General features: G+C 40.1%; 1 protein-coding gene across 2 annotated transcripts in view; it reads left to right on the top strand.

Moving 5' to 3' along the window:
- The window catches only part of b4galnt4a (beta-1,4-N-acetyl-galactosaminyl transferase 4a), a 294,875-nt gene that overhangs the window by 264,282 nt on the left and 3,769 nt on the right, over positions 1-26,824 (top strand). For both annotated transcript variants that reach the window (XM_041796610.1, XM_041796609.1), the window contains 11 exons: positions 7,128-7,194; positions 14,808-14,972; positions 15,261-15,370; positions 16,751-16,851; positions 17,425-17,498; positions 17,593-19,051; positions 19,541-19,923; positions 21,914-22,067; positions 22,162-22,234; positions 22,948-23,101; positions 23,368-23,494. In XM_041796610.1, the coding sequence (XP_041652544.1) occupies positions 7,128-7,194; positions 14,808-14,972; positions 15,261-15,370; positions 16,751-16,851; positions 17,425-17,498; positions 17,593-19,051; positions 19,541-19,923; positions 21,914-22,067; positions 22,162-22,234; positions 22,948-23,101; positions 23,368-23,494 (2,867 nt within the window). The remainder of the gene's footprint in view (positions 1-7,127; positions 7,195-14,807; positions 14,973-15,260; positions 15,371-16,750; positions 16,852-17,424; positions 17,499-17,592; positions 19,052-19,540; positions 19,924-21,913; positions 22,068-22,161; positions 22,235-22,947; positions 23,102-23,367; positions 23,495-26,824) is intronic.

Below are 26,824 nucleotides of genomic sequence, written 5' to 3'. Positions count from 1 at the left end.
CCAAAGGGAAATCATTGGTGAAAATAGAATACAAAAGAGGTCCAAGACAACTTCCTTGAGGCACCCCATGTTTAACCTGTTTTAGATCTGACTCACTTCCATTAAAATAAACCATTTGCCATCTTTCAGTCAGATAACTTTTGATTGTTAACAGAGCAGAGGATGAAAACCCATAACATTTTAATTTTGCTAATAATAATTCATGATCAAGAATATCAAATGCTGCAGAAAAATCAAGAAAAACAGCTCAAATCAGTTTCTTTTGCTCAATATCATTACACCAATCATCTAGCATTTGGGTCATAGCTGTTGCTGTGGAATATTTATCCCTATAAGCATGTTGAGAATCAGTTAAAAGATTATTATTGGAAAAATATAATTGAATGTTGATGCTCCTCATTCGTGAAATGCATGTGTCAGTCTGTTTCTGCTACTCTCTTCATTCCTTTTTACCTCTCTTTATCTCCACCTACTATCCAGATCACACACTCTTAACTCTTTGCGGTATCTTTCATTTATATCTCTTCTATCTTCTTATGTTTCTTCTTTGACCACATTTTGTCCTTAATCCAGTCTTGAACCATTACTCATCATCCTTTTTCTCACTACCCATCTCTGACAAGTGATGAAACAACTGTCTGCAAGGCTGTCATACTGTTGTCAGTTTTTTTCTGTCAATAAATGCCATAATAAGACTGAACACAGCAGTGTTAATTTTGGCAGCTATTTTTAATTTTAGTCTTAGTTTTAGTCTTTAAATGAAATGCATTTTAGTTTTTGTCACATTTTAGTCATTTCTATCTTTTTTAGTTTAAGTCTAGTTTTAGTCAACGAAAATTTAAAACATTTTAGTCTAGTTTTAGTCCATAAAAAGTCCTCACATTTTAGTCTTTACTTTGAGTAAAAGCATTTATTTTCTTGCCTAAATCTGGTACCAAATCATGGTAGTGTGTTCTATGCATCCTGCCAAACCTGGAGTCCCTGCTCTCTACAGCTGAGAGGCAGACTAGCCAGAGTTACATTGTTTTTTTGACAAATTTGCCCACATTGGAGAAATGTCATTGCTTTTGAATTCCACACAAAAACTAAATTACGTTTTAGTCTAGTCTTAGTCATCTTGACAAAATTAAACTTAGTTTTTGTAAGTTTTAGTCATCAAAGATCTGTTTTTGTTAGTCTTAGTCTAGTTTTTGTCATAGAAAAAAAGTCTGTAGATGAACATTTTTAGTCATAGTTTTAGATGACAAAATTAACACTGAAAGACAGCCTAAATACTCTTAATCTAAAGTGTCTTCTCCATGTCTCCTGGCTCTAACTCAGAAGACACAGAGTGTGAACACTGGGTCATATATAAATTGACGGAATTGCAAGCACTAATAGTAAGCACTAACACCCTAAAAGTTTCTGTATGTATTCAGGGCTATTCTCAGCTAAGTTATGGATTGCAGCACAGTTGTTGATTTCTGGGTTATGTGGTTAAAATCATTGTGGTAAATTTCATTGTCATATTATTATTCATTTCACTCTATGTCTTTATAAGGAAAATATGGAAACATCTGCCATAAGCTTCAGTCTTGCATCAGCCTTTAAGGCAGTCACCCTAACAACTATCAGAGAATCTTAAGGCTTTCCTGAACTTAGTCATGGCTTATCCTGACTCCCCCTTTCATATAAGGTAAATAAAGAGAATGCTCCTGTTTCGTCTGACCTTTTTCCCCCAGGCAGGTGTTTTATGGCTTGTTAGCATTTGTATTGTGCTGCTTTCCACCCTACCTAAGTCTTTTTGTTGTTGATCATTTGACCGTAAAGCCTTGTGTATATTAGTCCCACACAGATGAAAAAAGGAAAGACAGCTAGGAATGCAGTGAACCTCTATCTCTTCTAAATTGACCACAGCTTGACAGCTTTTGTCAAGCCCTGATGAAGGCCTGTTAGGCTGAAACATGTTGGCATGTTTTTTATGACTCTGTAGCCCTATGCAATAAAGGCTTTTTATCTACAGTCTTTCTGAGTGCCTCAGACCTCTTAAAGAATAAAAAATAAAATAAATACATCCAATGGCATCAGATGTTTTGACAAGCTTTTGAAATGGACATACGGTACTGGGCAGAACTTCTGTAGGCATGTCTGGGCCAAAAATGGAGGCTACATTAAGGCGTAGATGTGTTGAGTAAGCTGCCTGAGGGCACGATGAAGAGGACTGACACAACCCAGGTCATGCTCTAGATGTCCTTACATATTACCAGGGCAATGGAAAAGTAATGTGTTGGAAAAATAACAAAGTCTACACATTAAGGGTGGCGTACAGGGTGGATGTGGTGAGTCAGCATGGCCTAGAGTGCTAGAGTACAGTCCAGGCAGGTAGTAGGGCTGCCATGAGCCCCTGGCTGTGCTGTGAACATTTCAGGGGCTTGAAAAATGCCACCAGGGGTGAAAAGGTTCAGACAAAACAAATGCTGTTGAACTTGGCCTTGGCTGCCGAATGACACGTCAACATGTGTCAAGCTTGACTCTGGTTGCCCTCTCTTCTCTCTCCAGCCCCAGGTTGTGGCACATCGGGCCCTGTGATGAATCCTTAGTGCCCTACATGCCTAAAGCATATGCACATGACAGTGCATTTGTTTTAGATTGTAATTATTGCACATCCATAGATGTATGATGTAGATTGGTTTGGATGAACCTCAGCACATCTCTGTGTAGTGGTGTGTGTGTCCTTGTGCATGCATATGTGCATGTTGATCTCTGGGATGTATAAAATGATAATTATTGCTGTGATTAACTTTTCAAAATCAAAACTTTTGACGAATAATTCCCCCAAATGTTCAGTTTATTGCAAGATCAATACTTTATTAGGAGATGATGTGTTAGAAATAAAGCTTGAAAACTCAAAAAAGCCTTTTAAGATCGCAACTGATTCCGTGTATGGTACAGACCCCACACACGATGTGACAGATTTAACAGTTCTACATTCAGACTTCCAAAACTCCAAATCTTGCAACTTTAGAGTACACAAGCCAAATGTTGCAAGCTCTCAGAAACCTGCGACCTCCATTACAGTTTAACTCCTCTCCTTGTCTGTTGGACTGTGTTATGCTTTATTGGCTGCACTATTTAAACACTCATTATGTTGGTCCTCCATTTCTGACCTCCATCTAATGTCAAACTGCATTAGTTATGTCGCCATGGCTGTTTGTTGTGCTTCTTTCTTCAGTCAGCTTGGCTGTCTTTCCATTCCACGTCACTATCCATGAGTGCTTGCTTGCCTGTCCTCAGTGTTCCATCCATCCATCCATCCATCCATCCACCCACCTTCTACTTATCTGGGGCTGGGACGTGGTGGTAGCAGGCTGAGCAAGTCAACCCAAGACATCCCTCTCCCCAGTGACACTTTACAACTCTTTCCAGGAGATCCCAAAGCCTCCCAGACGAGACAGCATATATAATACCTCCAGCGACTTCCCCAAAGTCTCCTCCCAGACGGCGTGCCTGGAAGACCTCCAAATGGAGGTGCCTTGGAGGCATTTGGTCATTACCCACAGTTCTTGACCATAGGTGAGGGTGGGGAGGTAGATCTAGTGTAGATTCTCTTTTACCCTCACTCATGAGCAAGACCCCCAGATACTTGAAGTCCTTCACCTGAGGCAGAGACTCTCTCATCCGGAGGGAGCAATCTACCTTTTTTTGGCAGAGAACCATGGCCTCGGACTGAGGTGTTGACTTTCATCCAAACTGTTTCGCACTCAGCAGACTTTCCCAATGCCAGCTGAAGGTCCCCAGCTGAGGAAGCCAACAGCCCCACCTCCATACAACAGGATTTTTGACTGTGAATATTGAATGTTTAATATTCATTATTTCAATTCAGGGTGGCCCTGATCATCATCTGAGCAGATGGGGAAGGTGAAATTATTTTTACACATCTCACACCACAGGACAGTCTTGAAAGACTGTCTTAAGAACCATTAAATAATTTGGTCTTTGCTGACTTTGATCTAAAAGGGAAATCAGGCATGAAATCGGCCCAAATATCTTGTGGTGTGTCCCCACTTAATGAAACAAGCCAGAGAATAAAGGAAGAAATTTAAGAGGATAGTGAAAAAAAGGATTTAATCCCTGGAGAATTAAGGACCCTGGGAGAACCGAACAGTAGTGTTTACACTCTGTTAATCTCATTCAACCTTAAATTTGAATTGATTTTTACATAAACCAGAAAAGGTCAGATAGTTTCATTATGTCGTTGCCTCTTATGTGTCAAACTCTCAAATAACTTCATACCCACGATGCCTGAGGCTTTGGAGCAGCAGATTGAATTAAAGGAAACAAACACAACAGCAGTTAGCTCTCTGTAAAGCAATAAACTCCTAATCATTGAGGGCCAAAAATAACCTGTGACTGATGGAACCACACATCAACTACCTGTGTGTGTAAACTTGCATCAAACCATACTGTGAGTTGGAGCATCACTGGGCTCTGCCAGGCTCAGTGAAAACCAAACACTCATATGTCACTGGGTGGTCTGGGTATGATGGGACAACACTGCTGTCTACCCATTTTGCCCTGTGATTGGCTCTTTATATTATTTCCCCTTGGATATTGATTTTCTTTCCTCTCTGTTGAACTTGTGGGACCAGTGAGCAGGCCTCTGCCTCTCCATGCTGCTCTCTGTCAGCAGTGTTTCACAGAGGAAGCATCCAAGTACACAGGGTATGCATCACCAGAGACAGCTGTGGAGAAAACTGTGAATACCAGGAACAAAAGCAAACAAATTTAGATAGGTGCCTTTTTTACCTTGTTTAGACACATTCATTCAAGCCAGTCAACAACAGGAATATATCCTGACAAATTTTGGCTACATTGGACACCCATATCCTATTGGTTACATCAGTGCACCCCATATTTAGAGACTGTTGTCCCTGGTGGACAGGGTTTCTAATCTGGCCTGTGGATCCTTTACTGAAGGTCATTCCCATTCATTAGTTTTAGTCTCATTTAAGAGAGAATTTTGTAGCTATAGTCCCATTTAGAGTAAAACAGACAGAAATGCAGGGTATGCTCCAGGGCACACCTGTACATGATTGACAGGTGAATGAAATTGTGACCTGTAGACCACAGGAAGGTAAAGCAATGCCTATTTAGGGTTTACTTTCATACTTAAGCCAATAACCCCCTATTGGGGTATAGACCATGGGTGAGAGCCCTCCAGCGTGTTCTGTCCTGCAACTGAACCTCAAGTAGGTTCCAGGCAAGGCCCATTCTTTTGGTGTCAGCCTGGAGGTCTCATCACCAGGTGTTTCTAGGCCGGCCTCATTTTCTCTTCCCTTGTGGATTCCAGGGAAGGGGATTTGAAATTATTGGGGTGACACACAACGCAAATGGCCAAATTTCACCAACTGTGATCTCACTTTTTCCAGCCAGCCTTTTTCTGCATTTAAGCAGGGCGAGCTGGTGTGTATGGAAGCCCATTTCCGCCAAATAAAAAAAGAAAAAATGTTAAAGTAAAGCTATTCTTGAAAAAAGAAGATCCTGAGTCATAATTATTAGATAAAAAGTTGAATTTATGCATTTATTATGAGATAAAAAGTCAAAATTATGAGATCAAAAGTTGAAATTATCAGATAAAAACTCTTAGATAAAAAGACACTTTATCTCAAAATTAAGGCTTTTATCTCATAATTTGGACTTTTTTCTCACAATTTTGAATTTTCATCCCATATTATGACTTTTTATGTCATATGGTCTTCCACTGGTGTGTGAGTACTGCATATAAAAATTCTTTGCAAACAAGTAGTGAATACACCCAATTGCCATTGCAATGGCATGAAGGCAGAGGCTGCTATCATTTTTTTTGGCTCTGTTGCAATATCAAACATCTTTAGTTGCTGCAGCATCTTTTTCATGTCTCGCCTACTAAAACCCACCCATTCGAAAGGGAAAACTCCCTACTGTGATGAACATACTCGAAGAATCAACTCAGGAAGATTTCAGGGGCAGCCTGTCCTTAAAATGATGTTTCAGCATCAGTTACGCCAATCTCATTCATGCACCACTGACACCATTGATTTAGTGTCATTCTACATTCTCCTAAAAAAGTTTCTCATGTTTTTTTTCATGTTAGATGAAACTAAATCTCAAAGGCACAACATATCAATAACAACATGCAGTCTTGACTTTTTTGTCCTTTAGGGCATCCCACTGTGCCTGCCTACAGACATGACCTTGAGGACAATCGCCCTAAAATAATGACACAATGTCGAAGCGTCTGGCGACCTGCTGAGCTGCTACCTGCTGCTGCTCAGTGTGACGCCGCTCTGTGTCCTTGTTTGTTGTTCTTTTATTTGTGCACTTGCTCGGTTGTTTGCTCCAGTGTTAAAGTGTCAGCGGGGTTTGTGAAGAAGTGCGATACAACATAAAGATGGCACACAACCAATGCTGGATTTGCCTTTTATACATATCAAGAGTCACTGCTACAACCAACGTGACGTGAATGACAAACTGGGGACTGCAGCACAATCTAAAACAGCAAATATGTGTGCATGCATACATGGAGGCATTTGCATGTGCCTCACAGGGTGTTTATATTTGTATTCTCATCCCGAGGGTTGCAAAATGACCTGTCTCCTGTGATTATATCCTTGGTAACCAGAAGTGGCATTGTAATTGTGAAATCTATTTAAAAGAATTGTAGCTTCTCCCTCCCTCCTTTACTCCTCTCTTTGTGCTTCTCTCTGTTTTCAGGTCATTACTAGATCTTCCTTTTCACACCTACACATCTCCTTAGTGTTATTCCTACGCCTCTGTTCTCGCTGCTCACACTCTGTTTTCTTTTTTATATCTGCTCTGGTTTTGCCTGTTTCCCCCTCCTTTCTTCATCCCTCACGGCATCACACTCCTCTGTCACTGTTTTCCACTGTTCTTGTTCTCTTCTCTCTCTGTTCTCAAGTGTGTTTATACAAAACCAGCACTGGATCGATTCCTGTGATGTTGTTCAGATCAATAGCAGAGACAATGTCACAGTTTAGGCTGCAAACCGTGATGGACGATTCCTGTTCATCTTATACTTTCTACATGTTGGTATTGAGTTTTCTCCTCTCACTCAATCTCTCTCTCCCTCTTTGTGTTTTTACACACAGTGGCGCCCGTTCCTGCCTGGTCTGAAATATGAAGTGATAGACTCTGCCTACATTTCCCTGTACACAGGTAAGAGCTCTTTTGCACTGAATAGCTCTTCTGCTGTCTTGTCTTATAGTTAAAAAATCTGTCACTGTGATAACTCATTCACATGTATTGTGTTCATGATCACAAACAAGGCAGTATCTTATTTATATTTACTTACCATCTATCAGCAGTAACTTGTAACTTTTTTTCTGCTACACATTCATTTTTACTGGTTCGTTGTCACTACAATTATCCTGCTTTCACATCAGCATTGTAGTGTTTAAATCAGCTGTAGCCCATGGTCCAGTTTTGATGGGTCCACACCTATTCTAAAAAAAAAAAAAAAAAGCTGAAATATGGCCTGTTTAGAAAATAGATCTCATCCCTCATGGTGTTGAATTTCTTAGAGTTGACACTACATAGTACACAGCTACATTAAACAAGACAGCTTTTCCATTTCTAAAAGCAGATGCTTTAAGTCAAAGAAGATTTTGGCATGGATGATGAAAAATGATAGAACCTAGAAATTACAAGTTTTACCCCTATCCTTTGATTTCAAGTGAAACTGCCCTTTGAAACACAGTCAGAATTTACCTGCACAGATATGATGACAATGCCAGATATTTCTTGTCTTTTTCTTTTTTTCAAAAAGCTTATTTAAAAAGAGACTATACTGCATTGAAACATTAAATTAAGGTATTTGATTTTTCTCATGAGTTTCAAATGTTATCTAAGAAGAAACTACTTACATTAGTACCCTTTTTGAGCAGTCTTCTTTCCAATTATTCTCAAGGGATTCTTGAAATGTCCCATCCATTTGGATTGCTTCTGAGAAAATCTCAGGTTTGAAGGGCCGTGTATCCATAGCACTTTACCCTGCCTCTCAATTCCAACAAGAATTGGGATGCCCCTGATGTAAACATGCAAAAGGAAGAGCTAGGCTAATTTAAGCTCTGTCTTTGGAACCCATGCAGATAGAAATAGAGCTTTCTGTCTGTAATCTGTGCTCTTTTCTTCCATTTCCACAAGTTCTCTTGAAGCTTACGTATACAGACCAATTGTTTAAATACCACCACTAATCATGGAGGCAATAAGGAGCATTGTAGCCAACAGTTCAAGCCAGAGCAGCAAAACACAACATAGAACAATAATCTGAAAGATAGTGGAAATTTATTCAAACTTTCCAGGGAAATGTTGCATGATATTGTGTGAATTCATAAAAACTACAGACAAATGTATGATAGCAGCTCAGCTGGGCGCTGAGACAGACAACCACAAGGAGCATAAGTGATTCTTAAGTGGTAGGAGCAGGAGGGTAATGGGGCTGAGCCTATGAAACCAAACTTTAGCCTCCAGAAAATTGAGAGGGGTCTGGCTACAGACTGTAGATTCCAGATGGCCCCTCTTGCAGACCTTTAACTGTGGGACAGCATCTGTCAGGACAGAAGTGATGTAATTTGCTGGTACAACGTATTCCCCCTTTAAGAGTTTTTTTTTTTTTTTTTTTTCAATTCAATTTTTCAATAAGTTTTATCCATAAACAAAGTCAACCAATTGTATCAATGAAATAACCAAATTGCAAACCTTAAAGACTGAGCAACATTTCATCAATTAGACAGAATAAAGGTCACAGGTCTAATCTGGGATTAAATTATGCACAGACATGTTTATAAGTAGCTATGTGAATGGTGGCTTGCTTTGGCGTTGTTTGCTTCCACTTAAGCTAATGTTGCTATGCTAGCTACATCATTAACATTACTACGTAGGCAGATGTGCCTGGGTATTTTTAGCTCTAGCAACTTTTAGCTCATGCTAATGTAGCTATATTACGTAATATAGTTACGTAGCTAATATAGTTAAGTTAGCTTAAGCAAATGTAGCATATGCTAATATTGCTAATGCATCTTTGTTAGCTTTAGCTTTTGCTACATTGTTATTTAACATAAATAAAATATGAGTTAAGTTCTGCAAAACTATACAGTCTTCAGCAATGTTAGCCATTGTGCTAATGTAGCTTTGTTAGCTTTAGCATTAGCTACACTAGCTAGGTTAGAGTGTAATTATTAAGGACATTTTTTTTTCCTGTAAGCAGACTTTATTACAAGTTTTGTGATTAGGTTTTTCAGGTTAGGTTATTGACTTTGAACTTTTGGTATCCTTACTAACCTTGACCCTAATGCTAACCAGAAGTTTAATCCAGTTCAGTTTTGGAAGTTTTAGTGTGTATTTCCAACCTGACTGATGTGGCATCTCACAGTAGTGGTCTGCAAGAGGGGTTGTCTGAGAGTTCCAGTCCGCAGTCAGACTGTCTTCAGAAAATACCAAATCCAACAATAAGGCTAATCTCAATGCCTTACATGAGGCAGAGGGTGACTTTGTAAACCTGTGCCTGTTACTCTAGATAGGCAAGCAATCCTCCAGTAAAAAGTACAACATCACTGCTCTCGCTGAATGCAACTTTATTTCCATCATGGCTGAGTTGATATAAATATGATTTACAACAATTATGATTTAATAAGCCTGAAAACTTAACAAATTAATTCAGTCTAATTTAATAACATTATCTGACAAAAAACATTTTGCTAGAAGATGTAATTTACCTACATGCATTTTTATGACTGAATTTAGAGACAGGGCATATGGTAGACCTATTCAGAGGCAAAATAACAACAAAATCTCGATTCATAATGCCCTGATGACTAGAGACAAATAGATAAAGGCAGAAAAAGCAGCATGCTCATTTGCTCTGTTTCTGCTCTGTCTTAAGGTCCAATTTACAAGTCATAATGCTCTAATTATCTTCAAGCACCAACAGTCGTATTAAGTGTGGCAGCTTATTTCTGCTGCTGTAAAGACCATCTTTCTCAAACCAATAAAAAACATAACAATAATTGGCCCTCTGCCTTATATGGAAATGTCTGATTTTGGCTTATTAATAAGTAAGTATATTTTATGATACGATGGATTGGTTTCCTTAACTTTCATACACTAAAGGTGAGGCATCTCAAAGCATCAGAAAATTCAGATCAACCAAAAAGTGCATTATCCCAGAGAAACAGAGTAGAATAAAATCAAAAAATGCACTGTATGTCTACCTAGGGTAAATGTAGTTTTTTAATGTTTATTAATTCATATTTTTCCTGCTTTTTCTTTTATTTTATGCCTCTCTTTATTATCATCATTTTTTTTATTTTATTGATTTCATATTGGTGTGTATTTGCCTCTAAATCTGTTTTTGTACCTTTTGTCAGTAACATCTCCACTTCTTGTCAAGCACTTTCAACTACAATTGGATTTATCTGGAAGGTGCAATATAAAAAGTTTGACTAATCTTTGAAAACACTGATTTATTTCATTTTTTTGCCTATTTCTACTCTTGTTAAGATAAAACATTGCCAAATAAAGAGAAAAATTTACACTATAAAAAACCTTCATTAGTCTAGTCTGGTACCGATCAGTAGTTCACTGTCACGTATCTTACATTTTTTTTATCTCATTCTTCTCCCTTGTTTTTCAGGCTGTTTTTGTCTCATTTTAGTAAAAGCTTTAAATAAGCATGTTCTTTCTTTTACATGAGCTGTAGATAGTCTTTTTTTTCTATTTAGGGGTCAAAGGGAAGCTACAGAGTCTGTTTTCCTCTATAGATGTCATTCACAGCACAGATGAGAGCATCCGATCTTTAGATGTCAAACCTCTATAGCTCCAGGAATAGCCGTGTCTGTGTCACATAGATTCAGCATCGCTAACGAGGGGGAAAGGCAGAGTAAATGATGTGTGGAGTGGAAACTTTAGGGTAAAGCTGTGGGTTTGCTAGGGAATGCATGCCATCATGTTTACGACCAGCCGTTACTACAGAGAAGAAGGAGGAGGCCTCTTGTGGTTTATGAGGTCACCTGCTGGATTCAAGCTTTACCATCTCCTCATGTCTGCCTCCATCCTTTCATCCCTGCTCCTCCCTGTAGGTCACGCTCTCAGCAACATTTTATTCCAGGGGGTTTTAGGCAGATGCTATGACATGGATGGTTCAACACTTTTTTTTCATCAGTACATACTCCACTTGAAAAACTAGTAGTCTTTTACACCAGCTCCCTTTGGTTCAAACCAAAAACATTTCTGGTATAATAATACAGTGTTAGAAGAAGCGTTTCCACTAGACTTTTTTGTCCCTGGTCAAAATGACCGGCAATCCTCAAGAATTCCGGTCATTTAGAAAAACTATTGGACATTTGCTTTAATATTATTTTGCTGCATTAACAGCAGCAAAACGCATAAATCTGGTATTCTGTGATACATCGATACATACAAGTCTGCGTTAAACGGGAGACGGGACACATTTTTATTTCCAGACCTGACCCAAAACTGAGACAGAAACCAAGCTGTTAGTAAACCTGAGTAATTATTACTCTGTTATTACAGACATATGATTAGACCCTGGAACTGACTGCACAAAGACTTTCTCTTATTCTTCTTTGTGTAAGTGGTTTAGAGTATCAAAGTAAAGGCTGCGCTTTTCCTTACACACGCAGTCAGTTACACAATGTACACCCACGTTAAACTCATAAACAACAACAATTAGCTTCACATCAGCACCATTAGCCTGTTAGCACACTGGCTGCTATCATAACTTAGCAGCTTACAACAGCCAAATACCATCCTCCACCTACAACAATGAAGCATCCAAACATAACTCCCCAGTGCTCTGTTACCTGGACACTGCATTAGAACTCTACATTTCAAAAGAAAAATGAGTCTTACCGTCAGTTGCTAATATCAGTCCTCATGATTTTATAACTTTAGCATCTGCTAAACCAGTAAATCCAATCATCCTGGTTTATTTGGACTAGTCCCGAAAAGACAAAAGTTCCACAGGAGATAGTCCAGTCCTCCTCCCATTAACGGCTTATCTAGGCCTACTTCTGCTAATTAGCCGGCATAGGCCTCTCTCTCTCTGCTGCTGCATTGGTGTTTACGACAGTTCCCTTTGTTTCAGCCTCTTCATTTACTGGCAGCAATGACACACTCAAAATCCTTCCATACCACTGATGATATTAAGTCTTTGGTTAACCAGGAAAACCTCACTGAGACTAAAATTCTGTTGTATGAGAAAGCTCTGGTGAAACTTTCCCACTTTCCCTGCATAGTACCCAGGAATACTGAGCATGCGCAGAGAGATAGGCTAGCTTTGACATCATCGTACATACATAATTAGCCATGTGCTTGCCATCTGAGGAGATAAACAACCCCAGCACCAGGAGAGAAGGTGTAAGATTAGGCAACTTTTAGTTAATGCATTCTCTCAACATGTCTTCTAGGTTACACAAAATATAATATGCAAGTATTCAGTATTTACTTATCTGGTCATTTGCATGTTTTCTGCCAGACATTTTGACCGGTTATATTTTTATCTGCCGGGCTTCCGCCCTTTTTACCGGCAAAGGAACGGTAATTGCTGGCTAACGGAAACTCAGGTTAGAAGTCATTTCCAATAAGTGAAGGTAAGCATAAAAGTGCAACTTCAGTAGCTATGCAAGCATCCAGAGAATATACAAACCCAGTTCCAAAAAAGTTGGGGTGCTGAAACGTAAACATAAAGTGAATGCAGTGATTTTCCAATCTCATAAACCCATATTTTATACACAACAGAACATAAGCAAGACATCAAACCTTGAAACTATGACATTTTGATATTTCATGAAAGTATTAGCTTGTTTTGGATTGACGGGGCAACAAAAGGCTGGAGATGTAAATGGTACTAATAAAAAAACAACTGGAGGAGCATTTTGCAACTAATAAGGTTAATGGGCAACAGGTCAGGCAAAGGTTCACCAATCTGCTACAAACTGAATCTGAAATTCTTGGAGCAATTTCAGAAAAATGTTCCTCAATGTAAAATTGTGAAGACTTTGAATATTCCAACTTCTACAATACATAATATCATCAAAAAGATTCTGAGAATCTGGAGGAAGCTCTGTGCAAAGGGGACAAGGCTAAAGGTCAGTATTAGATACTAATGATCTTTGGGCTATTACGGGGGACTTCATTTAAACATGCATGATTCTGTACTGGAAATCACTAAAAGTGCTCAGGAATACTTTCATAAATCACTGTCTGTAAACACAGTTGGCTGTGCCATTCACAAATGCAAGTTAAAGCTGAATCATGCAAAGAAAAAGTCATATATGAATATGACCCAAAATCTTTTATGTGCCAAAACTCATTTAATATGGACTGAAGCAAAATAGAAAACTGTTTTATGGTCAGATGAATCAAAATTTGAAATTCCTTTTGGAAACTAGGATGCCGTGTCTTGCAAACTGAAGAGGCGAGGGGCCATTCAGCCCGAAGTTCAAAAGTCTGCATCTCTGATGGTATGGGGTTGCATTATTGCATGGACAGCTTACACATCTGGAAATGCTGTTAATGCTGTAAAGTAGAGAGGTTTGTTTCTTCCAGGGAAGGCCTTACATATTTCAGCAAGACGATGCCAAACCACATATCTCTTCACAGTAGAAAAGCTAGAATCCTACATCAAACAAGAATGGGACAACATTCCTCTCCCAATACTCCAGCAACTGGTCTCCTCAGCTCCCAGATGTTTACAGACTGTTGTTAAAAGAAGAGAGGGTGCTACACAATGGTAAACATGGCCCTGTCCATACTTTTTTGAGATGTGTTGCTGCAATCAAATTCAAAATGTGCTAATATTTTTGATGAAATGGTAAAATGTCTCATTTTCAACACCTGATATGTTGTTTATGTTCTATTGATAATATGATACAGGTTTATGAGATTTTCAAATTATTACATTTCACTTTTATTTACAATTTAACACAACACCCCAACTTTTTTGGAAATTGGGCTGTGTATCCATACACAATAAGCAAAGTTCTCAAGGAAAATCTCCCAGAAATTTCTTAGTATGATGTAAAAACTGAATAAATACAATGTTGTAGGCTTAGGGCCTCTGATGTTTACTCCAGAGGACATCAAATTCAGAGAGCAACAAAGAAAGATGGAAAATTAACGGGCCAATGCAAAAAACTGGTGTGGCATTTCTGGACGCATTTACATTGTGTTTGGATAAGATTAAATCAGAAAAGAGAATAAGACATCCGTTGATTCTTTGCCTGTTTTGAGTATTTCAGTCACATAGACGATGAATCACTTATATAAGGCCTGTAAAGTATGTGATCAACAGATGTCTCATTGTTATTCAAGAAAGAAAGTCGATGAAAAGGCTTTCCCTGTTCAGCTTCCTGTGCACACAAACACACAGTGAATGCGCGCACTTCTCCCTCTGGAGGATAGAAATGATGCTGACCACCCTCTTAATTATGAAGCATTTCTCCCATCAGGCCTTGCTCCTGACATGCCATTAATCACACATGCTCTCTCCTCCTCCCCTGCTATCGATTGCTGTAATTATGACTCAGCTCTGTATTTGTTTCCTTCCAACTTTTCAGCTTACATTTCTCCTCCTCTTCCTCCTTCCATTCTTTGCTCCCTACCTCTATTTTCTGTCTCCTTTCTTGTTCTGGTGACTGATAATGACATCAAATTCCTAACAAAAATATGACCCTTAAAAAACACTAAATCCAAATAGATACTCTACATTCCCCTGCCTGGCTTTATCTCCTTGTCTCTGTGTGTTTCAGACGAGTCCAGTCTGAAGATGAATAGCGTCGACCACATTCCCCAGACCTTGGCCAGTCACATCCGTCTCCCGGAGGAGACTCAGTCTCAGGGTCCAGAGGGAGGCGGCATCACGCAGCACGGAGCGGATATGCTGAAGCCGGACCCCAGGGACACCTTCTACAGCAGTAAATCTGCCACTCATCATCTCACACTACCCCCTATTTCTGTCCTCATCCTCCTTTTTCAGGCCTGTCATTTTCCCTGACTGACTGATTGACGGTCTGGCTCTCAGCCTCTCTCGGTTGTCAGTTTAACTGTATTCAGACTGTCATTTCTTCTTGGCGAATGTGCTCCACTTTTTGTGTTTTTCTATTGCTGTTATCATCTTCCTGCTTTTTAAAATCTAAATAGACATTTTTGGTATCTCACCTTAAATGATCACCTTGTTTTCTCTCTTTCTGCTGTCTCCTCAGCTCCAATGATCGACCCCTCCCGACTGGAAAACGTTCTTCCGGCCTGCCTCTACTCCCCGACTTATGTGGTCAAAGATTTTCCAATCGCCAGATACCAGGGTCTGCAATTTGTAAGTCACCTCTCCATCACCTTCCCTCTGGAACTTACAAAAAACCTGCCACACTGATGCTGCTTTTTGTACCAGTACATGAGATAGTGAGTTCCTAGTAAAATTAGAGTTTGGGGTCATCAGGAGTGCATCCAATTATGGCATGAGACTTATATCCTCTTTTAAGTATCCCCCCTGCAGAGTCAGCATTAATTTAAGTAAAGTGGACAGAGAACACAGGAGCAGAGATGCTAAATACGTGCTTACTTGGGCATGTCATCCTTTGAATTAAAATACATAGCAGAAGCAGAGGGTTGGGTACTGTTGAGCACTGCTTCCCCCTGTTGGAAAACATGGTTTACTACAGTGGCTGCAGGGATAAGGTAGAGGAGCTAAAAAATCCAGCCTGAATGTCTTTAGAAAGCATATTTAAAAACAAAAAGTATGATCAATTTAAGAACAACAGGACATTTTATACTTAAAAATACAAAGACCAATAACAGAGGATAAAAAGGGGGTTAAAAATGCAACTCTTAATCTGAGTATATGGAGTGAAAGCAGTCCAGAGCCTAAGAGCTGTGACTGAGAAGGTTCAGTCAAACGATTTATAGGCCTGAGTGAACTGGATGAAATATGACGTCTTAAAAGGTCTAAGAGGTAAGTCAGAGCAAGCTTATGTCACTATTTATATGTTAAGAAATTCTTAAGATTAAACATAAAAACACAGAAAAAAAACAGCTAGTGGGAACTTGGGGAAGGAAAGCTATCTCAAGATTTTGCAACCCCATGCCATACCCTGTGGACAAAATTGCTTGGTTCCAATTTCATCCTGATAATGACCCAAAACACACCTCCAAAATGTCTATGAAATATTTAAAGCATAAGCAGCCAAACAGGATCCCGACTGTAATGGAGTGGCCAGCACAGTCTTCAGATCTGAACCCTACTGAGCTGTTGTGGGAGCAGCATAACCGTATGGTACGAAGGAAGACTCCATAAAGCCAATCCATAGTCCATCTTGTGTGCGATTCTCCAGGGCATGGGGTGAAATCTCATCAGATTTCCTTGAAAAATTGACAGCTAGAATGCCTAAAGTCTGCATGGCTGTAGTTGCTGCAAAAGGTGTTTTTTTCTGTGAAGGCAAAGTTTAAAAAACATTCCTTATTAAAATCATTGTTTCTGACTCTGACAATGCCAGCAGGTCCAGTTCATTAGCTAAATTTCCTGTTCAGATAATTTCAAGAGTGTTTCCATGGGAAAAAAAAAAGAAAAATTAAAAGTGATCTCAAACTTTTGAGCGTTAGAGTATATATATATATATATATATATATATATGCTCAAAAATAAGTGCTAATAAGGCTGAGGAGATTATTTTTATGGATGTTTTTTTATTTCTTTTAGGTCTATCTCTCTTTCGTTTACCCCAATGACTTCACACGTCTCACCCACATGGAGCGAGAGAACAAGTGCTTCTACAGAGAGTCCCCAATCTACCTGGAGAAGTAAGGACATGTTTTTCCCTCTTGCAGAGCTGTGGGAACATTAGTCTCAGCCTTGTGTTGAGTGATTTATGAAGAAATTGGGATTCTGATTTTTTTTTTTATGAATCTGTTTAGTAGATTTTACACTGGCATTCACATTCTCATCTGCAGACAGAAGGAAGAAAAGGAAGATAAGGAAAGGCAAATTTAAGGGCTTTGGGTTTAAACCTGAAAAATCAAAGGAATAATAATGAGAAAATTAGCAAGATATGCAAAAAGGGCTTTTAAACATGTGACAGCAGATAACAAAGCTGTTGATTTCCAGATGAAATCTCAATAACTACTACTCAATAAAGTGCAAAAATGTCATGTTTTTTTTTGTTTGAGTCTTTAAGCCTAAAAAAGGATTTCACAAAAATTACTGCAATAATGAGAAAACTTTTTAAATGTCTGTGAATTGACTGTAGGGATTTATGGAACCTCTTGTCTAAAGATTAGGTCTTTTATGCTGCAAGGAGCATTGAATTTGCTAATGCATGTAGTTGTCGGTGCTTGTCTTTATGTTAAAAGTGTTTCCTCTTGTTTTCCTGCCAGGTTTGGTTTCTACAAATACATGAAGATGGATGAAGAAGAAGATGATAGATCGTTCTTCTTCCCCAATCCAGATGGTGATTAGTAATGATTAAACACACTCATGCATGCATGTGCAATCATGCATATACACACATATGCCGACCTTTAAGAATCCTTTTTTGTCTGCAGATTTCCTCGAGGAAGAGGAGGTGGTAGACACCGAGGATGAAGCAGAGATCGTTGGCACACAGCCACCCAAGAAGCCCTCTAATCCCAGCCAGACCAGCCACACCTCCAACCCCTCTAACCAGCACTCAAAGCCTGTGCCCACACCACCTGGCAGAGAAGGGGAAGAGGAAGAGGAGGAGGAGGACCCCGATGAGGAGGAGGAGGGAGCAGTAAACAGTATTATACGGCGCAGAGAGAGGATACACTTTCCTCACAGAGATGAGAGGGATCTTGATAGAGACTGGGGGAGAGATCATACAAGAGATAACTTGAGACAGGACAACAGGAGAGGACCAGAGGAAGAGACGGAGCAGAGGGAGCTTCAGCCTGACATGGATGATGTGGTGAGAGGTCGCTCCCTGTCTTGGCTCCGCACTGGCCCTGCTGAGCTGGGCCCTGGGAAGAAAGCAGGAGTAGGAGAGAAAGGGGCTGAAACACCCCAGAAACTGACTAAATCATCCCTCCTTTTCCCCCAGAAGTCCTCCCTCTCTGCCCTTGCAAGCCGAGCCAAGCAGATCCTTAGCAACTCTGCCCACCAAGTCAACAACAACAGACTCCAGGGTAACAAGAAGGAGAAGAAGGAGGAGAATAAGATCTACATCACCAGGCCTCGACCTGCCAAGGAGCGGGAGAAGGAGAGAGAGAAGGAGAGGGAGCAGCGCAGAGAGAGGAGGGAGGAGAGAGCATCACGCCATCCCAGAGAAGTGTTCCCTGGGGTTTTTCTTTATCAAACTGGGAAGACAACAAGGTTGGTTAACCTAGGTGCCAAAGGGCATGCAGGGGGAGGTAAAAGTCTTGTTAGTGCCCCTCAGCTTTGGCCCAACCCCCCCACAAGAGAGGGTAAAACATCCCTGCATAATGGAAGCACCAACATGCAGAATGAGAGTGTACAGAAGTCGAAACATCCAGAGAGAAGCAGAAGGAAAGGGGAGAACAAGGATTTAAAGACTACTGAGTCACCCAGAAACGGGGATCCTCTCACCCAACTGTCCCATCACCCCCTTCAAGTGACTCCACCAAGGATAAACCTCACAGAAAACACGCTACAAGCTCAAACACGAGTCACCTCTTACCTCAGGACATCAGAAATCACAGAGTCTCAGCAGCAGCCAGACAACCCGGGAGACCTGGAGCAGGACGCCAACCCCGACCCAGACCCTGAGCCAGAGCAGGAGCCAGAGCCAGAGGAGGGTGAGATGTCGGACTACAGCTATGAGGAGGTGGAGGCTCGGCCGGGTTGGGCAGAGGAGAGTATTAACTGGCAGAGGACGTTCTCAGTGAATCCGATGGACTTTGAGCTGCTGCGGTCGGACTGGAACGACCTGCGCTGTAATGTGTCTGGTAACCTGCAGCTGGCCGAGAGCGAAGTAGTGGATGTCCTGGCGCAGTACATGGAGAAGCTCAATGAGAAAAACGGCGGGTGAGCATAAACAGAAATGAGAGGCTAAGAGAGGGCGTATGTTTCCCTACAACCTTGTATATTCAAATTATGCTTTCATCTGCTAACTATTATGTAAAGCAAGAAGTCATTTTCACTGAGCGTGCACTGGTCATGCCCTGCTGCTTTGGCTCAGTGTTAGCCATCCTCTATGTGAAGACTGTTTTAATGCAGAAGTGCTAACAAACCTTGATGTTTAGTGAGTGTATGAGTAAAGCAGCATGGCCATTAACTTCTCTCGACTTCCATTTTCCTCCCACATCACACCATGATGACTTCACAGCACTGTAGATAATGAGAAGACACAGTTTTAAAGAAGTGCTTCTCTTTTTTGTTTAGAAAAAAAAAAAAAAAAAACTTACAAATGCACAGGACAAATCAACAAAGATATAGGAAAGCACTTCATCCAAAATCAACAGAAACACAAGGTTCCTCACAGGAGCTTTGACTTTTTTTCTCTCTTTACCCCAGGATCTACACCCTGTTGCGAATCATCAACGTGGAAAAACGGCGAGACTCAGCCAGAGGGAACCGCTACCTGGTAGAGCTGGAGCTAATGGAGAGAGGCCGCAGCGTGGTGCGGCTGTCAGAGTACATTTACCTGCTGCTGCACCGTGGCAGGCAAGGAGAGGAGAGTTTAGAGAACACCGACTCTGCCCCGGCCTCCGCTCCAGCTTCAGTCCCATCTACCGCTACATCCAGCCTCACCACACCACCTCCACCTGCTCCCTCCTCCAAGTCCCCCATCCGGCCTGGAGCAACCCCCTGGAGCACCACGTACGCCAAGCCTTTGCTGTGCCAGCCAGTCATGCTGCAGTGGAGGAGGGATGTGATGGTGCACTTTGTGGTGCCGGGTAGGTCAGAAATTAGGCATTTGGTCAGCTGTGAAAAACTGAAAACCTTTTTTTCTATTCAAACTTCTTGTTGAACATTTTATTGTTAAATTACCATCATTCTAGATATACAGAACACATACATGGACTTAGAGACATGTGGCTTTGAGCTCCCTCCCTCTCCCACCCATATATAAACTGTAAAAAAACTGAAAGAGAACCAGGAGGTTTTGTCTCTTATTAATGTCGAGTACAGTTAAAATAATCCTAGAATTCATATAACTAATGATTTCCACTTCTATCAATAATTAACACCTGTATCAAACTTAATCTAGGCTGTGGAAAGGTGTCACTATTATCTAGCAGGGGTGGATGCTATTCAAAATGTTGTTGGATCTTTAACCTTGCACAATAGTGGAATTTTAAAATGCATTAGAAAGGGTGCGATTAATCGTGATTAACTACAGATATTCTGAAATTAATCATGATTAGAAATTGTAATCTTTTGACAGCCCTGGATGTTACTTTTTCAACTTTGAGCGTGACTTCCATTAAAGTGATATATTTTTTCTCCAGTTGCAGCAGTGGGAAATGACAGGCTTTTAGAAAGTTGCAGAGACATAGACATACAGAGTAGACGTACGTTAACTTGCTCCTGCTACCAACTTTTTACTTTTCGCCATAAAACCCCTATTTTTCCCCTGCTACAACTCACAAACAAGACATGAATTTAACCACCAAGTATGTCCAAGTCTAGGAAACAAGCAAGGTAAGACCCAGCTGCAGAAAGTTCCACGACTAGTGCTAACAGTAGCGCTAGATTAAAAGCGGCACACTTTTCAGACCTGCTGGGACAGCACAGAGCAGCACCTTTTGCCTTCAGGACATAGTTCGCAAACTAGAGTTGCAACCGTTACTTATTTAGATTTAAGCCATAGTTTCAGGCCAGGGACTGATGTTGACTGATGTTAGCTAACACCTGGAGCAACTTGAAGCTACATGCACATCACTGCAAGAAGACAGCAAGTATCTGGAATCTAAACTCTCTGACCTCAAGGGGCAGAGCAGGAGAAGGAACAATATATTTTGGGCTTACCTGAGTCTGTTGAGGGCAACTGTGCCACTGCCTTTCTATCACAGCATCTCCTCGGTGTATTCAGCAACAAAGCTGGTACCACAGCTGCTTTGAGAGATGGATAGCTGTTCCACAGCAGCAGCAACCAGAGTCAACAAATATATTTTTTGAACCTGTGGACAGACGGAAAGTTCTGCATGTTGGTTTAGTTTGATCCACAATAATGCTAAGGTCTGCCAAGGCTGATGGACTTGGTGGTTGGATTCCCCTTTGCAAGAACTGATGTCTGCACCACATTTTTGGGGTTTTGATAAATGCTATTTAGACAGCATTAGATCTGTGATGAGGGTTGAGTATCCCTGTGGTATAATAAGAGAGAAAGCTTGTTAAAATGTTCTACAAGGTTAATGCTGCAAGCTGGGAGTGTGATTAAGGAAGGCCATTTTTGAACACCTTTTCTCCCATGTTATTTAAGTTATCAATAAAACCAAAACAGTGGTTCACTGTTTAGTAAATGCCTGTTATAAGGAGCAGTTTTTATTGAACAGTGTCCTCAATTCAAAAGAAAAGCAAGCAACATAAGTGGATGGAGCTGAGCACCACATATCTTGTAATCTTTTGTTACTGTTTTGATTGAGAGACCCCTAGTGACAGAATTGAGAAACAATTTCAAGGTCACACAATCTTCATAAAATCCATCTACAACCTCACTGGGACTTAGAAAATCCCCCAAAAATCAGCAATTGTCAGTTTGAAAAACCAAAAAAAAATCTTACATGTGTTTTTTAACTTTAAAAATTAGTGTGTACAATACCTGTCTATTTTAAGACTAGTAAGACTTTAATTACCAGTTATAGCCTATTTGCACCTCCCACTAAGCCCAGTTCAAAATTAAGTGGAAAATATAAAAATTGTCATTGCTTTTCTTGCTTTCAGTGAAAAACCAGGCCCGCTGGGTACAGCAGTTTATCTCTGACATGGAGAACCTCCATCGACAGACGAAGGACGACAACTTCAGCATCATCATTGTCGACTTTGAGAGCGAAGACATGGACGTGGAGCAGGCCCTCCGAGACAGCAGCGTGCCAAGGTGTGTTGTGAGACAAGTTTAAACATATTTTGGAAAAGTTTGAGAACCTGTTAAAGACTTCCAGGTGACATCTGCTTCTGTTTTGTTTTGACAGATATGAATATCTAAGGAGAGAGGGGAACTTTGAGCGCTCAGCAGGACTGCAGATTGGAGTGGACACTATCGAGGTTAGAGAAACAAACAATATGTGAGCTGGCAGCAGGGAGAAAAAAGCCACTCGCTGAAGGTCAGCCACTCACACTGACCACATGACCTTTACTTGCTGATGGACAGGCAGAAAGAACACTCATGCATAATGAATACGTCACATCTAGGCCAGTCTGTCATGGCCAGGAGATCCAGGCCTTATCTCCGAGCGTCCTGCCTGCTTCCTTTCGTCCTCTCCTGCAGAGCCCAGCTGTGGGCGATGGGGAATCGCTCAGACAGCTTGCTGCATTGCCTCTGTCATGTGTATGCCATAGCTGTCACATCTATTCCCTCTCGCAGGTTATTTGTGTGTATGTGCCCTTACACCCGCTCTCCCTTTTGTCATACTCACGCAAGCGCACGCACCAACCCACAGGCGGCATGAAGCAGCTGGAAGTTTGGACGGACGTTGATCCCTCAGTTAAGTGTCAGCACTGTCACGGTGAGATGACGGGGCTGTCACTCATGTCTGAATGACCCGCAGGCTCTGGAAGTAAAGACAGAACCCAGTCGTCTTAACTTTCTTTAATCCTAAAATCCTATCTCAGGCATACGTGAACATCCACTCACAGCCAGCTCAGAGACCGAAACATCAAACAGACCGCTCTTTTCCTCAGTCATGGGAACGATTTAGTGATTATTTACACAGAATGGCTGCGTTCATGTGGGCTTGTTTGTGTTTCCCCTTCTGCAGGATAGTCACAGCATTGTGTTCCTGTGTGATCTGCACATCCACTTCCCTCTCAACATCTTGGAAAGCATCAGGAAGCACTGTGTGGAAGGCCGACTCGCTTTCGCTCCCATTGTCATGAGACTCGGCTGCGGCAGTTCTCCACTGGAACCCGATGGTATCACACAAACACAGGCTCTCGCACACACTGGCAGACAATTCATTTATTAACATGGTTTTCAAGTCTGGCTCGTCACTCAAACTCACTCCCCAGCTACAGACGCCACGATGAATTTCTAATGCCGCTTTTCAGTTTACATGCATAATAAACACATTTGCATCACAAGCACTTCTTAGGCAACAGAGTTTTACTTATTAATATCGCTGTTGATGCAATGAAATGCAATGGGGCTAACATTTGCTTTCTTTTTGTTCTCTCTGCAGGTTACTGGGAGGTAAACGGCTTTGGTCTGTTTGGGATCTATAAATCAGACTTTGATAAGATTGGTGGGATGAACACAGAGGAATTCAAAGATCGCTGGGGTGGAGAAGACTGGGAGCTATTAGACAGGTAACTTAATAACAAATAAACAGAACAAACCTGAAATGAACTCTAGCAAAAGGCTATTCTGATCATTTCTATTAAGTTTGTCCCAGAGATGCTGACTCAACCCAAGGTAATTTTTTAATCAAAGTGTTTGTGGGGAGATTTGAGCAAAGCAGCCCTTTTTATGCCCTGGAAAGCAACTAAAAAGCAATCAGAAAATAGATTGTATTTATTTAGAATTTCTTAGACCTGAAACTGTGCCTCTTGAGTAAGTTGAGACAAAATCATTTACAGTGTGCTGCAGAAACATCATAAAATATTTCGCACTTTCAAAAATGTAGTTTAACTATATATACCCTGGAACTGTAGTAATTTTTAAAGTGATACATTTAACTCTATATGACTTTCATAAAAACTGTCAGTTTTGCTGTGTATTTAACTTTATTATAGAAGTGTGACACTACCTTAACAGTCTGGTTGGAGATCTTTTCTTTTGTTGTTCTTGCCAATAAAAAAGATCAGATTTCACTGTACAGTTGCTCAGTAGTTACTCGGTACTTAAAATAAACTTTGTATTAATTTTTTTTTTACTTGAATGTATTTACAGACCAGTACTTTAACTTTTACTTAAGTAAATGTTAACCAGAGTAAATGTACTTTTTCTTGAGTATAGTAGTCATGTACTTTTTCCACCTCTGGTTTTTGGTAGGTTACAAATATGTAAAGGTGTCAAACGTATTCACATTCATTACTCAGGTAGAAGTATAGATACTAGAGTTTAAAAAGACTTCTGTAGAAGTCAAAGTATCAACTCAAGCTTTTAACTCAAGTAAAAGTGTAAAAGTACTGGTTTCAAAACTAATTAAAGTATAAAAGTAAAAGTAATGTAAGGGGGAAAAATGCCGTTAAGGACAAAAGCTTAGGCCCCGCCACAGGGGCCTATAGTGCACTACCCCACCTCACCCAAAAAAACATTTTTCTAGAGGCCATAATGACTGTAATGTTATATTAAAATGTTAATGTTGAAAAATTTGGGATGCACTATACATCTGCTATTTCATTGCTGGAGTGTGACGTGATTTGTGTCATGTGTGCAGATGCAATGGATCGCATACAAACCAATAGGGTGTCAGAAAAATATTCTGTTTATACTTCTCATCCAACCACAATCAAATTCACCCTATCCGGATGGCGTGATTTATCTGAATAGGTTTTTTTGTGTGTGTGTGTTTTTGAACGATGACAAGCTGGAATGAAAACAAGCTGACATTAAATAGGAGTAACGAGGCTATTTTTAAGGAGTAGAAAGTACAGATAACTGCATGAAAATGTAAGGAGTAGAAGTAAAAAGTCGGCTGAAAAATTATTACTCCATAAAGTATAGATACCCCAAATTTCCACTTAAGTAAGATAACGAAGTATTTGTACTTAGTTACTTGACATCTCTGCAAATGTGTGCAAGGAAAAAAAGTTTTTTTTTGCAAAAACTCTTATGATATATGTCATACATTTACGTTTTCTATATTTCTCATAATTGTGGCTAAATTATGGTCGTTTTCTTAAGATACTAACTCATTTATCTCACTATTTTGGGATAACAAAGCTGCTTTTCCCATGATAATGTCTGAATTTCTCCAGATGTCAAGAAACAACCTACGTTAAATTTCATCCCAGGAATATGAAATGTAATAAAGTTAGTGCTGTCAAAAGACTACAATTTGTAATCATGATTAATCTCAAAACTTCTTAGATTAGATTAGAACTATTGCAACATTTTACTGCAATTTAAAATTCTGCTATTTTGCATTCAAAACTGTTTTTGTGTCATCTTGGATTTTTCCACAGTCTCAAACTATGGGTAATATACTTCCTGTTTGGATACAGTTGATTAAAGATTATGACATGAACCTACCCACTGAAAAAAGAGCTTGTTATGGATCTTAACAGAAGTAAGGGAACAGTAAATAGGTAAATGTTTGATAACACAGGGTTGACTTGTCCACTGAACTGTCTGTGAGGTTTTTGAAGTGAAATGAGACACTGACATTACAGAACAGTAGTGGACTTTTTCCATCACTGTGGCCGTAGGGAGATGCTGACATGGCTTAGCTAAAGTCTGCTGAAATGGACAACAGAGCATGAGATTAATCACACTTAAAAAATCAGTGCATCAATTGCGGACCTTAATAAATTGTGATGAATGCAATTAATTTTGACTGCCCGAAATAAGGTCTAAACTGCAACAGTTATCATTGAATAAATTTAAGTGGTTAAAAGTTTCAGAAACTTGGGTCTCGCTTTCTCATTCAGGACATAGTAATGGGTCCTGAGGCCAGCTGAGAAGAACTGACTTAGTTGATATTGAAATAAACTAACCCGTAGACCCCACAGCATCTGTGTGTACCATGCTACCTCTGAGCCACACAACCTGGAGCTGATCTGGCTCATATTTCCACTCCATTCACTGCTGTCTATCTCCAACCTGTCCAGAAACACCAGTCCACTTCGCTCTTCTTGAAATGTATCCCATGTCTATTTTGGATGGAGTTTACTTAAAGTAGAAGAGCAAACTTTATTGGACAATTGCAGACTTTTAAAGAGAGTTGTATAGTTTTGATGAGTGATTTGAACATGAACACTTCCTTTAGTTGTTAACCAGACATTTTCTATTAGATGAAAACAACCTGCTGCTGCTCTTAAAGAGCTCACTGTAGATCAGTGGTTCTCAAATAGTGGATTGGGATCCAAAAGTGGGTCCCTGAGCAGTAGGGTGTAACAGTATTTCTTACAGTTTGTTGCATGTTTTCACACAACGAATATGTCTGAATAAATGAACCATCGAAGAAGAGAAAGAATCAGGCATAAGAAAAAACTGAAAGAAAAAAAGTTAGCTACAGCAGTGGTAGCAATGAGCGGTGACATCTGCTGGCTTCTCCTGCTCACCAAATTCTGACACTAAAAAGCCTCTGGATGTGGAAGCAGAGAGGGTCAAGGACACTAGCAAAGCTAAGACTTTTTATGAAGTAGAAAAACAGCTGCTACAATCATGCATTTAAGTGCTCACTTAGACTCAGTTACAATGTCCTGTCCTGTCTTTACTTAAGCAGCCTTTAATGTGCTGAGGGTATCACAGCACACTTCAAAAATCATAATTAGGATAGTTTGCTCTAAAATGCAATTATTTTAACTCACAATTTTATGTTAGTTTTATTAACTTGTCATTCCTGAGGAGATAATGAACTATTCATTTCTATTTTGCTTTTCATTTTGCATTGTTTTTTCTGGTTTTCCTCTTTTTCATCTTTGACCACAGGCTGTACCAACTATCACACGTAGTTCTCAATAACTAAAGGA

Source organism: Cheilinus undulatus, linkage group 9 (assembly GCF_018320785.1).
Source record: "Cheilinus undulatus linkage group 9, ASM1832078v1, whole genome shotgun sequence".
NCBI lineage: Eukaryota > Metazoa > Chordata > Actinopteri > Labriformes > Labridae > Cheilinus > Cheilinus undulatus.
Note: the sequence above shows the minus strand (reverse complement) of the source record. Positions and strands in the feature narration are given on the sequence as shown.